The sequence below is a fragment of the Octodon degus genome, unplaced genomic scaffold, assembly GCF_000260255.1.
Source record: "Octodon degus isolate 3935 unplaced genomic scaffold, OctDeg1.0 scaffold00010, whole genome shotgun sequence".
In the NCBI taxonomy this organism is placed as follows: domain Eukaryota; kingdom Metazoa; phylum Chordata; class Mammalia; order Rodentia; family Octodontidae; genus Octodon; species Octodon degus.
In genome coordinates, this window is record NW_004524586.1 from 24949640 (window position 1) to 24961856 (window position 12217).

Sequence of the window (12217 nt, forward strand, 5' to 3'; positions counted from 1 at the left end):
ATAAATAACACCTAAATAAATAATAAAATGCCTTGGGCCAGGAACCAGGCTGAGAGCTCTGCAAGGGCACTTTTCTAATATCCTTGAAGAATGAAGGTTTGTCTAATGGTTTTATGAGCAAGTACAGTACTAACCAATGCTAGAGATACTTAATTTACTTATCACTAAAACATTCAAAATATTTCTTACCATTTCAAGAAAGTATCCTTAGAGAAGACAAATCAATTTCTAAATCATATGCAAAAGGCATTTTACTATCTTGATTACTGAGACATTCTCACCACTTCAAAAGTGGAAAAGGAACAGATGGTGAATATTATTTTAATGAATGAGATCTACTTGAGTGAATTTTTGTCTGTGATTGTTCAGTACTATGAAGAGTAACTCAATTACTAAACAAAGAGACTATTGCCAAATTAATCAGGACTTGACAATTTTCTTTTCAAACTAGCTCTAAATATATTGTGGGATATATATCTTTGCTGATGAGCCTATGTACTTTTTATATTCAGATACTTCTTATTCTAATTGAGCTTATCCTCTTCTCAGTACCCAAACTATATTTTAAACTGAAGAGTTTTTGTGATCCACTTATAATCTCTATGCTAAAAAAAAAAAAAAAAAAAAAAAAAAATCATCTTTTAATGAAGGAGTTCTATGTAAAGATATAGGTATACTGCAAAGAAAGTAAATGTTAGGAAAACATCGATCATATGGGCTTTTTTTGCACAGCTGTTTACTCTGCCATGCACCATATCTCCTCTCATCCTTCCCATAGCCCCCACTGCATTCATTAGCTCAAGTCCTCACTTTTTAGGCCTTAGATCACACATTTCTTCAGGGATGCCTTCAATCTGGGACGCCAACCCTATCTCTTCGGGCCCACAGCATGACACAAATTTCTTCTAGAAACTTAAGCCAAGGGCTGGCCAAATAGCTCAGCGGATTTAAGCGCCTGCAAGCAGGCACAGGGGCCAGGCCTACCTGCCGGCCCCACCCCCGGGGCACACTAAGATGGCAATTGAGACTGGGGGTGGTGGTGTGCGCCTGTAATCGCAGCTTTTGGAAGGCTGTAAAGGGTCTGATCTAGTAGTGAGACCCTGAACACCCTATAGACCCTTCCCTAAAATACAGAAAAAAAAAAAAAAAAAGGAAGGAAGGAAGGAAGGAAGGAAGGAAGGAAGAAAGAAAGGAAGAAAGGAAGAAAAGAAAAGAAACTTAAGCCTAATGATAAAACTGTGTGATTGGGTAATTAACATCTGCCACTCAGATTCAAGTGTGAGTCTATGATTTTGGAAACTCCAAATTCTATTCACCCAACAGCCCGCAGAACTGAATGCAGGCCCATAGTAGGCACTCAGGCTGGCCTTGAACTCAACTTCCTCCTGGTTTAGACTCCCCAGGTGTGGGCCAGAACACAGGGATACAAGTCAGCAGAACAGACACTGTCTCAACCCATGCTTTCTCTGAGTTTAATTCTCCAAAGAGGGCATAAAATAAGGAAATAAAAATCAAAACAATAACAATAACTAAGGAAAAAAATTAACATGTAATTATAATTGTTATATCATACTTACTTCCTCCTAGACACTACAGTGAATAAAAAATATTTACAATAGCATTAGAGACACATCCAAGCTTTCTGAAAAGACTACGTTGCACCTGGCTGAAAGTCTACCTGCCTGCAAATGTCTAGGGAAAAAGACTTCTAATCCTAAAACAAGTGAACAGTTCTAAATAGGTATTTTCTAAGCATAGGGTTAACAGAACAATTATTTGGTTAGCTTCTTAAAAGTGGCTCATTAGACATGTTTATAAACAGATTAAAGGATAAAGAACATGACATTTACGGGTGAGGAGATAGATCTCAGTGGCTTAAATGGATGCCTAGCAATTGCAAAGACCTGAGTTCAATCCATGTTGTAGCAAGACTCTGTATCAAAAATACAATAAAATAAAATGTTTCTTTTTAAAATTTTTATTTTATTTTGAAGAGTAACAACAGAAGCAAAAACAAATAGAAAAAAAGACAGAAAACATGTTGTTATGTTGAGATGTAGGGGACTCAGGTCAACAACTTCTGACACTGCCAGTCAAGCGGAAGACCCAATACTATTATGGACTACTGGACTGTTTTGGAATATTTTGCTGAGTTCATGCACCTATACTATTTAAATGACAGAACTAAACAAAAAAAGGGGATACAGATGAATGTCCACTTTGTATCTGTGTATTCAAAAAAGTTAGGATAGATATACAGTTATATTCTCTTAATTCAATGAATAGAGGGATTTGTTCTAATAGTGTTTGAAAATAGGATATCATGTCTGCATCTTGTACAACAAATAACCACTAGGAAGACAGTATGCAATGTGTTAATTATTGAAACTATCCTACCAATTTGATTTGAAACTGTCTCATTGCTATTTCTCAATAAAATTATGGAAAAAAAAATGAAGAGGGTAGTAGAAAGTACAGCTAGAACAGGGAACAAGGTCTGGAGCCCAGCAATTTCAGAGATGACTTTTGAGGTATGCACAGTCCTACGGATAACCCACTATGACTACTGGACTATATTGGATTATTTTGCTGAATTCATGCACCTATAATATATAAACGGCAATGGAATACCCATCTCTGACAAATCTAAATGAAAAGGGGGGATATAAATGAAGGAACATTGTGTAACTGTATATATAAAATAGGTTAGATATACAGCTACTTTCTCTTAATTCAATGAGAAGTAAGATTTGTACTAATAGTGTATGGACAGGATATCATGTCTGCATCTTGTAGTATGAATACTACGAAGACAACAATATACAACATTATTAATTATTGTAACTGTCCTACTATCCTGTTTTGAAACTGTCTCATTACTATTTGTTTCTCAATAAAATTAATTTAAAAAGACAGAAACAGGGTAGCATACAACATATGTTATAGATTTTCAAAACAGGCATAGCTAATTAAAATCTGCTAGGAAAAAAAAGAAAAAAACCCAGCATTTATACAGAATAGAGCAGTAGTCTGCCATAAAGAATAAACATGAGTCATTTATAGGAATATGGTTGTACTCTAAGATCATAACATTAGGTGAAATAAGTAACACAAACTTAAGTATCACCTGGTTTCTCTTATAAGAAACCCAAATTATAAATAATTTTAAAAGCAAAGTAAATGATAGGTAATAGGAAACAGGGAAATAAACTGTTTGCAGATGAGAAGGGCACCTAGAAATGGAGGGAGGAGAGAAGCAAAAGAATTAAGATGTGCTATGTACATGGACCAACTCCCTACAAAGTATATTATTACTATATATAGCAAACATGTACTAATAACAATTTCTAAAATCTTTAAAAGTGCTCCATTAATAGCAAAGAATACTACAGCAAAAATACTTACAAAATATATTCTTAAAGGGGGATATGAATTATAAAATATAACTTTTGCTAATGCTAATACTGTTTTGGTACTAAAACAATATTTTACAGAGCCTCACAATGGAGTTTTTAGTGACTTAACATTACAAGTTTGTGACGATATTAACAGAAAAATAGTCCATGTATAAGTCCAGTTTTTCAAAACTATGTATCTAGAATTTAGGTGGCTCTCTAATAAAAATATCTAACACCTCTTAGAAACTTTAAGGAAGAAAAATAATAGCCAGCACATACTAGTGCCTAGTTTGTCCAACAACTAACTCACTTGTAGGATTTTATTAAATCCTCACAGTAACTATATTAAGGAGCTACTATCATCTTTGTCTTATAAACAGCAACTGAAGCAGAGATGATGTAAACTGACACAAGGCCACTGTGGAACTATTCAAACTAGTCTTCTTTCGGTCCCAAATAGACCAGATTGAGGAGGTTTTCTGTGAAATATTTTATAATAAGCATTTCAGGGGACATTAGGTTCATATTAGGGGCTGAATTATCAATATTAATGTGGAAATCCTAACCCTTACTGTCTCAGTATGTGGCTGTATTTAGCGACAGTCCTTAAACGGGTAATAACATCCAGATGAGTTCCTTAATGTTGACTTTAATCCAATATGTGATGAGAAAATTTAGAGACACAGTCACAGTCAGAAGACCAAATGAAGATGAGAAAATGAAACACCTATAAGCCAAGGGGAGAAATGTCTGAAGAAATCAATTCTGCCAACAAGTTGACCTCCAACTTCTGCCTTCTAGAATTTAAGATAATAAAATTTTGTTATTTAAGTCACCAAGCCTAAAAGATCTGCTGTGGCAGCCTGAGCAAAGTGATACAGTCCCTAAGTCATGAGATCCTGTTACATTTCTCAGAGCTCAGAGTTCAGTGACAATCAGGAACAGCGGCCTGGTTCACCCACGCCATTTTAAGACTGTCAATGACATCTGTTCAAATAAATTTATGTTCCCATCTCACTAGGCAAGAACAAAATTCATGCATTAATATGTAGAAAATCAGTAGGAGGGAAACAGGAGTGAAAGAAAGTTTAAGTGCAGTCATTTTATTCCCCACATTCTTTACTCCCCAAAGATAAAATGGTCCCTTGGGAAATGTCTTCAAAGCATTAGCTCAGTTCTATGCATAACAAAAACACAGCTCTTTGGGGCCAATCTAAGCCAGAAGCAAGAGTTTGAAGAGGGCACAGGGAAATAAGGAAATGTAGCATCCTGAAGCACAGAAGCTGAAGGAAGAAGAAAAGAGAGGTGGATGCTCAGGGTGACAAGCTAAGTGAGCAACACAGGACTGCGGAGGGAAAGCAAGAGCAACAGATGACCCCAAAAAGATCTTCCTTTGCTTCCTTCCCATTTCCTATCTCATAATCAAACCTGTTTAGAGACAGGGAAAAAATATGGTTCAAGGAATATTATATATTGAGAAGAGATTTTTACTGCTCTGCTTTTTTATATTTTTTCTAGTTCACTCTACTCTCCTATTGAACACTTCTCCTTCTAAAATATCCTGATCACAGGTGTGCTCACTGTCTGTCAACCTCCAGTCTGGGGACCAAAGAAAGGCAAGAGATACAAGGAGGGAAAGGACATACAAACAGGGGCTGACCATATGTCTGTTGCATCAAAAACTCATTGTATTCATACAATGCGTATCAGAGACAACTTTTGGGTTACCTGCCAAGTCCATTCCCTCACGCTCTGACTGCTCTTCCTACCTAAGCAAGTGGGCATATGGAGCACTTTGAACTAGATGACCAATACAGACCATTGGCTAGACTAGGCTAGTAGGTCTGTTTTATAAGAGTTTGAATCGGACTCACTATTCAACTATTGTTGATAGCTAGTCAGTCCCCACTGATAACATGGAATCTTAGATGTTAGCTGGTTTGAGGGATATGAATGTCATTTTGATAGCAGAAATATTTTCCTCCATATACACAAATAGAAAAAGCTAGAAAGGGAAAATGAAAGTCATGTATAGGGAGAGATGATGACTGTAGACCACTTTCTCCAAGGAAGTAACCTCAGATTCTGTACAACATCCGCTTCTAGTTTTTTCGGCTTTTTGTTTTCTTTTGTTTTGTTTTTTTGTGGCAGAACTGGGGACTGAACTCAGGCCCTTGCGCTTGCCAGGGAAGCACTTATTCTACTGAGCCATCTCCCCAGCCCCACCACTTCTAGTTTGGATCCCTTGCATTCTTCACAAAAATGTCTTTGCATAAGCTAATAGATCTGTTTTACCCAAACAACCTTGATAAAGTAGTGATTTATAATTTAATGAAGAACCTCATTTTGAGACTCACAATACCCTAAAAAAGTAACAAAGACAATGTTCTCAATCTTTACGAATGTGAAGCATTTACACTGTGGGACCTGTTTTCTTGGTACCCAGATGAAGTGTGCAGGCTGTCCAGGAGAGAAAAAGACATCAGAAGAGGAGATCCATGGAGTAAGAGACTACGTGAAGGCAAACCTCCCAGCACGCAACTGCAAGAATGGCTGTCTGCCAGCGAAGAACAGGGCAGGAGAGCCACTCAGTTAACACAGGATTCATGTGGTATTATACACTGTTGTTGCATCAAGCCATTTGCTCAAAAGGTGGCTTACTAGACAACAACAAATAAAAAGAAACATGTAACTTTCTCCTGTATCTCAAAGCTACTAAATGGAGCTTGAATCTCCTGACTGTTTTTTGGTAACTTATTCACTGCTCAAATGTGACTGAAATTGAAGAAAAATAACTCAGAAGTTTCATACATGTCATTTAAATAATAGAAAATGAATTTTAGCACAGAACATTCAGTTGTGAAATTATCCTGTCAGCATGTAAATGAATTAAAAATATATGTATGTAAATGTGGACAGGTAGGAGACTGTTATTAAAATACCATGGTTACACAATGACTAAATGCTTTTTTCCTCTGTATTCAAAGAATTTTTTAAAAACCTACTAAAGGTAGAATATACAACAATGCTCATAGCAGTATTACTTCTAACAGGAAAAATGAGGGGAAGGAGAGAAAATAAACCAATCACAAGAAAAAGAACAAATCGAGCCAGTGAGAGAGCCCTGTAGACTAAACACCTGCCTAGGCAAACACAGAGACCTGGTTTGATTCCTAGCATCACAGGCCATGTTGGCCCTGCCCCCAAGCACACTGAGAAGGCCACTGAGATTGCATGGTGGTACACGCTATAATTCCAGTACTTGGGAGGCTGAAAACAGGAGGATCACTATGATTCTGAGCTGCATAATGAAACCCTGTACCAAATACATTAAAAAAGAAAGAAAGGGGGGCTGGTGAGATGGCTCAGTGGTCTAAAGCACCTACTTAGAACAAGCTTAGCAAAGCATAGGGACCGTGGTTCAATCCCCCAGCACCACATGCCAGCCAGCCCCACCCCCTGGTGGGCTGAGCTGGCCACACACACACACACACACACACACAAAAACAACAACAAATAAATAAATAAACTTTAAAATAAATAAATAAATAAATAAAAAAGAAAGAAAGAAATCTCAATATATCCAGTTTTAGGGTTTTAATCTTTCATTTATTTATTTATTTGGTACAGGGTCTCACTACACAAGTCAGACTCGTAGTGATCCTCCTGTCTCAGCCTCCCCAGCACCGGGATTATAGGTGTGTGCCACCACATGTGGTTTCAGTGGCTGGCATAGCAGGGCCAGCATGGCATGAGGTACCGGGGATTGAATACAGGTCCTTCTGCTTGCCAGGCAGTCACTTAGAAAGCCAAGCTATCTCCTCAGCCCTAGATCCAGTTTTATACAACAACATGGGTAAATCTCAAAAATGTAAACAATAAAAAGAAGGTGAAAGAATATGAGCAGCTTAATGTCATTTATACAAAATTTCCCAAGTATAAACCTTCGCAACATACTGTCTAGGAAAACATGTAATAAAAGCAGTAATGAAAATAACGGGGATAGGGCTCCCCAAAGAGCTCAGTGGATACACAGGAGCCAGGGGTTCAATCCCTGGACCTGCAGTGCCAGCTCCGCCCCTGGGGTGTGCTGAGATAGCAGTTGAGACTGGGTGTGGTGGCACATGCTTGTAACCCCAGCTCTTGGGAGGCTGTAAACAGGCAGATCACTACAAGTCTGATCTAGTAGTGAGACCCTGAATACTTGTAGACCCTTCCTTAAAAATACAAAAAAGAAAATAACAGGGATGATATGAACAAAATTTTAAATAGTAGGATCTCTTCTACAAAGTAAACAGGTCACTTGCAAAACAGCACAAAGAGAGCCCTTAATATTGGTCATATTTCCTTTCTTAATCTGGTTGGTAGATATATGAGTATATTTTACAAAACCCTATAGTTTTACAAAACAGCAAAACAGCACAAAGAGAGCCCTTAATATTGGTCATATTTCCTTTCTTAATCTGGTTGGTATATATATGAGTATATTTTACAAAACCCTATAGTCATTACATATCCCAGGCTAGCCTGGAACTCAAAATGCTCCTGCCTCAGCCTCCTAAGTTATGGGATTGCAGGCATTCACCAGAATACTGAGCTAAAAATACATTCAAAAAACCAAAGTGGGGGAAGAAAAGAATATAACAAAAGAAAATTAAATCATCTCTGATATGTGCTAAATCACAAAAAATAGTCCAAAATACTCAATGATTTTATTTATTTATTTTTGTATTTTAGGGAAGGGTCTACAGGATGTTCAGGGTCTCACTTCTAGATTGGACTCATAGTGATCCACCTGTTTATAGCCTCCCAAGAGCTAGGATTATATATGCAAGCAACCATGCCCAGTCTCAATTGCCATCTCAGCATGTCTCTGGGGTGGGGCTAGCAGACAGGCACAGGGATTGAACCCCTAGCCCCTGTGCCTGCTTGTAGGCACTTTAATCCGCTGAGCTATTTGGTCGGCTCTCTGAATAATTTTATTTTAAAAGGATTAAAACTTCCAGGCATGGTAGTACAAGCCTTTAATCCCAGCATTGTGGGTAATTAAACCAGAAGAATTACAAATTTAAGTCAAGTCTATGCAATTTAGCAACTTAGTGAGACCTTGTTCAAAACTTAAAAAGGGTTAGGGAATGTAGCTCATTGTGAAAGCCTTGGATTTAATTCCCAGTATTGAAAAAAAAAAAAATTGATACCAAGAAAAAAGAGGTATTTATATATAGTGCTTCAGTTAGCTCTTTCCAGTTAGCTTTGTGGGACTCAACTTTATTGAGACAGAATCTCACTATGTAGTTCAGACTGATCTTGAACCCTCCATCTAGCCCAGGCTGGCCTGAAACTTGCAATAATCTTTCGGCCTCAGGCTCCCAAGTGCTGGGTTTACAGGTGTTTGTCATCATGCCTGGTTTACTTGTGCTGTTTTAAAAAAATAAAAATCTCTTTCCAAACCCAGGAACCTGTCCTTCCAGAGGAGGACCTGGAAAATGACCTAGACTGTCCATCAAATGTCTGCCCTGGACAAGAGTCCCTGCAAAGCCCACACAGACTATTTTTGTTTTATTTTTTTTTTATTTTTTTAATTCATTTTAATGAGAAAAAAAGATAAAATAGCAATGAAACAGTTTCAAAATAGGTTAGTAGGACAGTTACAATAATTAATGCATTGTATATTGTTGTCTTCATAGTAGTTATTCAGAGGACAAGATGTAGACATGATATCTTGTCTAAACAATATTAGTACAAACCTTTCTTATCAATGAACTAAGAGAAAGTAGCTGTATATCCTAACTATCTTGTGTATGTATATGTACATATACATATGTGTATATATATATATATATATATTTTTTTTTTCCCACAACAAAATGGTATTTTGCTTATACTTTTGCAAAGTTAGTAACACGTGACACAAGGTTTCCTAATGACTAATAGCTCACTTTAACCAACCAGGACTGAGGTAACTTGTTTGCTTTAGGCACTGAGGTCTAGTCCCACCTACACACATTTGATCGATTTCCTATTTTCCATGGCTCCCAACATATCCACCTTTTCTGTTTTGCCACATAGACTATTAAGACACCCATATTCTTTTCTGGCTAGAGTTGAATGCATCAGGAATGGGCAGATAACTCAAAGCCGGGCAATCAGAGGCTGCCACCTGCCTTCCTCTCCAGCTTTGCTCCTATTCCCTCCCTTGAAGTCAATGTATGCAGTAATTATACCTTTTCTTCACAAATTCTGCTATAATCATCAAATAACTATATATTTATGTAACTATTCATATCTGTCTTTCCTCCTAAATTGTAAGCGTCCTGAGGGTAAAAAGGATAAGGTTTTGCTCACTACTGTGTTACATCAACTAGCAAAATTTCTGACACATGTTGGGTATTCAGTAAGGTTTCTGTTCATTTTTTTATTTTGTTTTTAGTAAAGGACAAAGGTTTCTCTGAAGCTTTTTCAGTCTTAAACAAAATCTCACTAAGTTGCTCAGGGTGAACTTGAATTTTCCATCCTTTTGCCTCAGTCACTGAAGCATCTGGGATTATAGGTATGTGCCACCATGTCTCGTTGAAGCTTTATCCTTATATCTCTAAAGCTTTAACCTATTTTCACATATGAAATTACACCCATTTGAACACACCAAAGCTAAGACAAAAGATTCTTCATGTAGGTCAATGTCACTGAATGCCACACTACATTTGACAAGTAGTTTGTAGAAACATACCTGAATGAAGTTGAATTTTCCCAATAACACCTTCTACCAATCCCAAACAAATAGGATTCCAGGCAAGAAGTAAATCAGTAGCTAAAATAAAATGAGAACAGTCATAAAAATATATTCATCAGAAAACATATTAAAACAATTATCTTACCAATATATTAAAAAAAATCAACACCCCCAAACAACAGAAATAAACAGCCAGCACTGAATGTTATACCGTAAAGCAAATGGTGAAAAACCATGAAGCTGGAAGCCTAAATAAGTATCTAATACTAAGACAATTATGGGGAGAGGACTTCAGAAACTCAACCCAGATGGGAAACAGCACTTTGGCGCCCTACAGTGGAAGAAAGAGGCTGCTACACTACATGAGGGCAAATGGGAGAAAGGGCTCAAAGTCCTGTAGCATAGAGCCAGATCGCCATACAACTGTCCACTTACTGGATCACACTGCAAAATACCTCTTCCCAAAGGCATATACAGAGCAAAGAAATCCAGAAAGTCACTGCTCTTACATACAACTTTCAGGGCAAAAACCAATAGGAACTATTTCTATTTATTTAGTGTTTCTATGTGCTGGGCATCTCAATCAGGACTTTTTATCTGAACCACAGAACAGACCACAATGATGTGGGTGACTGTCTCCTCCCCTATGAGAAACAAAATGGCATATAACTGGTACCATAATGCACATGAGAGAAGCAAATCCATTATACGCACATGGATGCCTAAAGATAACAAGGAATTAATTCTCCTGGGGGACCCAAGTTGATAAACATGACATCTGTAATAGTTCAACAACTGAAACAGATTAACAACAATGAAAACAATGTTTTTCTTGGCAGAAAACTAAAACTGCACTTTAATTATTACCATTTAAATTTTATTTTAGCGAAACATACTTAATCTATAACTCCCACAGTAATTACACACTTAGTAGTTTAGTTTTAAAATTTATTTGAATATTATTATATTATATATTACCATTTCTAATCTTGACAACTTTGTGAGTTAGGTATTAGAAGTCCTATTTGATAGTATAAGGAAGTTAATGGTCATGCCATTAATTAGAAAGAGTATGGTCATGCCACACAGAGGCTGGGGACAAAGGTGTAATAAAAAACAAGATGAATTTGGATGTGGTAGCACAGACCTGTAATCCCAGTACTTAGGAGGCTGGAAGATTGCTTTGTTATATTCTTGCTTAGGAGGAATATAGGAGGATTGATGTAAGTTTCAGGCCTGGGCTACACAGTAAGTTCAAGGTCAGCCTGGAGTAGGTAACAAGACCAAATAAATAAATAGTAAACAAGTGGACTCAAGAGACTGAGGCAGGAGGACAGTCACTAATTTGAGGCCAGTCTTGCAATCTCAGCCTCACAGTGAGTTTGAGCCCCTTGAGCTATACTGTGAGAACTTGTCTCAAAAAAAAGAAAGAAAGTAAAGTGGACCTAGCTCAAATCTGTCCTCCAAAACATCCTGCCTGTAGTGCCTCCCTCAGAAACTACACATGGAGCTAATCAGTCAAACAAGAAGTTTTATACAGTATGCTTTATTATAAAAGTAACACAATAAAATTTAGGAAAAATTATTTTCCCACCTTATCACCCAGAGATAACATTATTTTGCTACATTTCAGGCCATATGTTTGCACAGCAAACTGCAAAAACATAGCATTACACTTTCTAATTGCTTTAAAATATTCTTCAAAATTATAACTTCATGGTTTCATAATTTTCCACCTAAGGAAATACTTCCTCCCTTTTGTGCATTTAAGTGATTACAAGTTTTTCTCTTGTATGAAAAACACTGATAAATGATGAATATTATAGAAATATTTCAAAAAAAAGAAATATTTCATTTTTCTCCTTAAGAGCTTTAGGACTAATTCCTAAGAAGGAACTTATTAGGTTAAAACATTAAAAATGCAAAGCTCTCAGTTACTACCAAACTGCTTTCTACAAAGGTCATACCAAGTAAGCTTTCTTCCAGAAGCATATGTAAATGCTTGTTTTACAGTACTTTTGCCAGTAGTTTTTTAAATTTTGCTAATTCAACAGCATCCACTGCCTAAAGGATGTTCGCCTTTTTTCTA

The 12217-nt window shown here is 36.9% G+C and overlaps 1 protein-coding gene across 4 annotated transcripts in view; it reads right to left on the minus strand.

Moving 5' to 3' along the window:
• Inpp5f (inositol polyphosphate-5-phosphatase F) overlaps window positions 1-12217 on the minus strand; it is a 147884-nt gene that overhangs the window by 113617 nt on the left and 22050 nt on the right. For all 4 annotated transcript variants that reach the window (XM_023708983.1, XM_023708984.1, XM_004625623.3 and 1 more), the window contains exon 2: window positions 10126-10206. In XM_023708983.1, the coding sequence (XP_023564751.1) occupies window positions 10126-10206 (81 nt within the window). The remainder of the gene's footprint in view (window positions 1-10125; window positions 10207-12217) is intronic.